Source organism: Entelurus aequoreus, linkage group LG04 (genome assembly GCF_033978785.1).
Source record: "Entelurus aequoreus isolate RoL-2023_Sb linkage group LG04, RoL_Eaeq_v1.1, whole genome shotgun sequence".
NCBI classification, from domain to species: Eukaryota; Metazoa; Chordata; class Actinopteri; order Syngnathiformes; family Syngnathidae; genus Entelurus; species Entelurus aequoreus.
Window position 1 is genome coordinate 6345770 of NC_084734.1, and position 6000 is coordinate 6351769.

Here is a 6000-nt window from a genome sequence, read left to right on the forward strand (position 1 = left end):
TGGGGTTTAGTCATCTTACACCTCTCTTCAAGTAACAAACACACTAACTAGTCTGGGCAAAGCAAAACAACATTTTTAAAAAAGCTGTCCATTATTTAATTTCATTAACATTGATAATAATGAAAATGCATGTTGCCAGATGGCCATAATGTATCCTTAAGGACATTTTGTCACTTTTAAATAAATTTTTAAAAAGCTGTCCATTATTTTGCTGCTCATCTTACTCAAAATGTTTTGATTTTGCTGCAAAAAAAGAATAACTATCAACAATAAATAAGTACCAAACACAAAGAAATGTCAAAAGACAGCAAAACAAATATATATATATTTTTTTCCAAATAGCCGTCAATTCTTTTGCTGCTATTTTTACTCAAAATATAATGTTTTGCTGAAAAAATCTAATTAACATTGATAATAATTAAAAATGCATGTTGCCAGATGGCCATAATGTATCCTTAAGGACATTTTGTCACTTTTAAATACATTTTTAAAAAGCTGTCCATTATTTTGCTGCTCATCTTACTCAAAATGTTTTGATTTTGCTGCAAAAAAAGAATAACTATCAACAATAAATAAGTACCAAACACAAAGAAATGTCAAAAGACAGCAAAACAAATATATATATATTTTTTTCCAAATAGCCGTCAATTCTTTTGCTGCTATTTTTACTCAAAATATAATGTTTTGCTGAAAAAATCTAATTAACATTGATAATAATTAAAAATGCATGTTGCCAGATGGCCATAATGTATCCTTAAGGACATTTTGTCACTTTTAAATACATTTTTAAAAAGCTGTCCATTATTTTGCTGCTCATCTTACTCAAAATGTTTTGATTTTGCTGCAAAAAAAGAATAACTATCAACAATAAATAAGTACCAAACACAAAGAAATGTCAAAAGATAGCAAAACAAATATATTTTTTTCCAAATAGCCGTCAATTCTTTTGCTGCTATTATTACTCAAAATATAATATTTTGCTGCAAAAATCCAATTAACATTGATAACAATTAAAAATGCATGTTGCCAGATGGCCATAATGTATCCTTAAGGACATTTTGTCATTTTTAAATACATTTTTAAAAAGCTGTCCATTATTTTGCTGCTCATCTTACTCAAAATGTTTTGATTTTGCTGCTAAAAAAGAATAAATATGAACACTAAATAAGTACCAAACACAAAGAAATGTCAAAAGACAGCAAAACAAATATATATATATTTTTCCAAATAGCCGTCAATTCTTTTGCTGCTATTATTACTCAAAATATAATATTTTGCTACAAAAAAAGTAATTAACATTGATAATAATTAAAAATGCATGTTGCCAGATGGCCATAATGTATCCTTAAGGACATTTTGTCACTTTTAAATACATTTTTAAAAAGCTGTCCATTATTTTGCTGCTCATCTTACTCAAAATGTTTTGATTTTGCTGCTAAAAAAGAATAAATATGAACACTAAATAAGTACCAAACACAAAGAAATGTCAAAAGACAGCAAAACAAATATATTTTTTTCCAAATAGCCGTCAATTCTTTTGCTGCTATTATTACTCAAAATATAATATTTTGCTGCAAAAAAAGTAATTAACATTGATAATAATTAAAAATGCATGTTGCCAGATGGCCATAATGTATCCTTAAGGACATTTTGTCACTTTTAAATACATTTTTAAAAAGCTGTCCATTATTTTGCTGCTCATCTTACTCAAAATGTTTTGATTTTGCTGCAAAAAAAGAATAAATATGAACAATAAATAAGTACCAAACACAAAGAAATGTCAAAAGATAGCAAAACAAATATATTTTTTTCCAAATAGCCGTCAATTATTTTGCTGCTATTATTACTCAAAATATAATATTTTGCTACAAAAAAAGTAATTAAAATTGATAATAATGAAAATGCATGTTGCCAGATGGCCATAATGTATCCTTAAGGACATTTTGTCATTTTTAAATACATTTTTAAAAAGCTGTCTATTATTTTGCTGCTCATCTTACTCAAAATGTTTTGATTTTGCTGCTAAAAAAGAATAAATATGAACAATAAATAAGTACCAAACACAAAGAAATGTCAAAAGACAGCAAAACAAATATATATATTTTTTTCCAAATAGCCGTCAATTCTTTTGCTGCTATTATTACTCAAAATATAATGTTTTGCTGCAAAAATCTAATTAACATTGATAATAATTAAAAATGCATGTTGTAAATAATAAAAATGTTATTTAAAATGTAAAATGTTGTTGGAAAAACCCTCAAATAAATAATAATAAAAATGTTATTCGAAATGTAAAATGTTGCAAAAACCCTCAAATAAATAAATAAAAATGTTATTCAAAATGTAAAATGTTGTTGCAAAAACCCTCAAATAAATAATAATAAAAATTGTATTCAAAATGTAAAATGTTGTTGCAAAAAAACCTCAAATAAATATTAATAATAAAAATGTTATTCAAAATGTAAAATGTTGTAGCAAAAAACCCTCAAATAAATATTAATACAAATGTTATTAAAAATGTAAAATGTTGCAAAAAACCCTCAAATAAATAATAATAAAAATGTTATTCAAAATGTAAAATGTTGTTGCAAAAAACCCTCAAATTAATATTAATACAAATGTTATTCAAAATGTAAAATGTTGTTGCAAAAAACACTCAAATAAATATTAATAATAAAAATGTTATTCAAAATGTAAAATGTTGTTGCAAAAAACACTCAAATAAATATTAATAATAAAAATGTTATTCAAAATGTAAAATGTTGCAAAAAACCCTCAAATAAATAATAATACAAATGTTATTCAAAATGTAAAATGTTGTTGCAAAAAACCCTCAAATAAATAATAAAAATGATATTCAAAATGTAAAATGTTGTTGCAAAAAACCCTCAAATAAATAATAAAAATGTTATTTAAAATGTAAAATGTTGTTGCAAAAAACACTCAAATAAATATTAATAATAAAAATGTTATTCAAAATGTAAAATGTTGTTGCAAAAAACACTCAAATAAATATTAATAATAAAAATGTTATTCAAAATGTAAAATGTTGCAAAAAACCCTCAAATAAATAATAATACAAATGTTATTCAAAATGTAAAATGTTGTTGCAAAAAACCCTCAAATAAATAATAAAAATGATATTCAAAATGTAAAATGTTGTTTCAAAAAACCCTCAAATAAATAATAAAAATGTTATTTAAAATGTAAAATGTTGTTGCAAAAAACCCTCAAATAAATAATAAAAATGTTATTCAAAATGTAAAATGTTGCAAAAAACCCTCAAATAAATATTAATACAAATGTTATTCAAAATGTAAAATGTTGTTGCAAAAAAACCCTCAAATAAACATTAATAAAAATGTTATTCAAAATGTAAAATGTTGCTGCAAAAAACAAACATATATTAAAAATAAATAACTGCACCATAATGTATCCCAGGGGACATTTCCTCACTTTAAAATAACAAAATCAAAGAAATAAATGAATGATTAAAAAAAAAAAACCTGTCAATTATTTTGCTGCTCATTTTACTCAAGACTTTCAATTCTGCTGCAAATGTCACAAATGACATGTTCTTACTGAATGAGCAAAACATGCGTGCGGTGTAGTTGCTGGACCTCGTGGGGAATTGGACGAATACAAGTTTCACAACAAAACGTGTCAAAATTGACAAAAGAGTCAACATTTGTGTGTCACTTTGAAAGTAAGAGTCCAGCAGGACGGGAATGTTGTGCACTCACCACGCTGTAGTAGCTTTTGGTCAGCTGGCTTCCTTTAGGAGACAATGGCTTCTCTGCAGAGGAAATGAAGATCCAGCAGAAGTCCAGGAGCAGGATAGTTGAGGAAACAAAGATCCAGAAGCAGGATAGTTGAGGAAACAAAGATCCAGGAGCAGGATAGTTGCTGTACTCACCGCAGGACTTGATCTCGCGCACGTAGTTGCTGGGGAACCAGCCGCTCTTCCCGCCCAGGCTGCCTTCCCACCAGCCGCCTTCCTCCTGCCGCGTCACCACGATCACGTCCCCTTTGTTGAAGGACAGCTCGTCCTCGTTGTTCTGCTTGAAGTTGAAGCGGGCCTTCACCACCAGCTGCCCGTTCTCGGACATCTCCTGCGGGAAGGCGGGACTTACAGACGCTGCATTGGTGTGGCAGAAGGAGAGAAGAGGCGTACCGCTGGCTTGGACTGGCGCCTCAGAGAGCCTTTGGACTTGGCGGAGGAGGTGGACTGACTATGAGGTCGTGGACATGACCTCTCTGCAGCGCTGTCTGCGGACACAACATGCAGACCGGGTCACGTTCCTTGCCGCACGCTCGCCATTTCACACAGGAAAGCGAGTTACAGACGGGTGTTGTCACACAGCAACACGCCATCGTGTTCAAGTCCTGTTACTGCTGGGCCTGAACATATGTACTGACCTAACAACTGTTGACATTATTTGTATGAGACTAAATGAACTAAAGGTAGTGAAGGTGTAGAGTGAAAAGGTGGCGGACCACTCTGGGTCAGTCTGGACCACTCTGGGTCAGTCTGGACCACTCTGGGTCAGTCTTGTGTTCTCAGTGAAGTTCTCACATCTGTGGAAGTCTTTGCCACTGGAGTTCAAGTCACAGTCCAACATTAGAATGTTATTAGACTGCCACATCACCCCCACTGGCTCCCCGTACAGTACCGGATCAATTACCAACTCCTTCTGTATGGCCATCCACAACCTGGCCCCTCCATACCATGTTACCAGAATCAGAATAGCGTATTTCCTTGAATAGCAGCAGGGGCGCTAATTAATTTAAAACCTCTTTGCACTCCTGCGCTTACCAAAAGCATGCGGGATGGGCAAGCATGCGCTAATTACTTTAAAACCTCTTCTTACTCCGGCGCTTACCTTATCATGAAAAGCACATTTAATAAAAAAAAAACGTTATTATGGTCTTACCTTTACTTATAAATGATGTCCATCTGCAGCTGCTTCTGATCAAAGGCAGTCTTCCTTATCTTTCTTCAGTTTTAAAAGTCTCTGGAGATATTCCTTTAATTATTACCTCCTGCTTCAATTGACAGTCCAGTTTAGAAAACTGTTTTATTTTAGATATGTAATCCTCCATGTTAAAAGTGCAAGCAAACGATCGCGGCTCACGCATGCTGCTTGTTGTCTTCTTCTGCAGCACCGGTCTTCTGCAGTACTGGTAGTCGCAAGAAGGATCACTAGCGCCCTCTACCACCAGGAGGCGGGAGTCATTTAATGACTCATATATGACCCGGCGGAAGTGCCAAGCATGCGCTAATTATTTTGCGAAACGAGTTTGACCCGGCTGTAATTCTAGGCAGGCGAATACTATATTCCCGGCGGCAATTCAAGGAGATACGGTAGTTTCTATTGCCATTGTTTGAGAACGGGTTCACAAACTAGGAATGTTTCTTGGTGCAATGGTGCAACATAAAACACATACAACACACACCAAAGTACATGTCAAACTACGTCCATAACGTAAATGACCGCCATAACCACAACACCAGGGGGAGCTCCACTAACCCCGTTAAACCCAGATTCCCATCTAACAAAGGTCTAAACCAGTGGTTCTTAACCTTGTTGGAGGTACCGAGCCCCACCAGTTTCATATGCGCATTCACCGAACCCTCCTTTTTTTTCCAAATTCAAGACAAAGTTATTATAAGTTTTTGGTAACACTTTAGTATGGGGAACATATTCTAAGTAACAAAGACTTAATTTAGAGTTATTTGGTTAGGGTTAGGGTTAGAGGGTTAGGGCCAGGGTTAGAGGGTTAGGGTTATAATAAGGCCATGCTGAATAAGGCATAAATAAGTACTTAATAATGACTAGTTAAGAGCCAATATGTTACTAATTTGCATGTTAATAAGCAACTAATTAATGCTGAATATGTTCCCCATACTAAAGTGTTACCATGTTTTATTACTGGTGCACAAAATGAAGCGTGCATGAACATCACCTTGTTCAAACAACAAAACCAACACAGTGCATA

At 32.8% G+C, this 6000-nt stretch overlaps 1 protein-coding gene across 2 annotated transcripts in view; it reads right to left on the bottom strand.

Moving 5' to 3' along the window:
- LOC133648230 (rho guanine nucleotide exchange factor 6-like) overlaps positions 1 to 6000 on the bottom strand; it is a 118646-nt gene that overhangs the window by 73818 nt on the left and 38828 nt on the right. For both annotated transcript variants that reach the window (XM_062044114.1, XM_062044113.1), the window contains exons 4-6: positions 4175 to 4269; positions 3917 to 4112; positions 3744 to 3796 (exon numbers count right to left, since the gene is read on the bottom strand). In XM_062044114.1, the coding sequence (XP_061900098.1) occupies positions 3744 to 3796; positions 3917 to 4112; positions 4175 to 4269 (344 nt within the window). The remainder of the gene's footprint in view (positions 1 to 3743; positions 3797 to 3916; positions 4113 to 4174; positions 4270 to 6000) is intronic.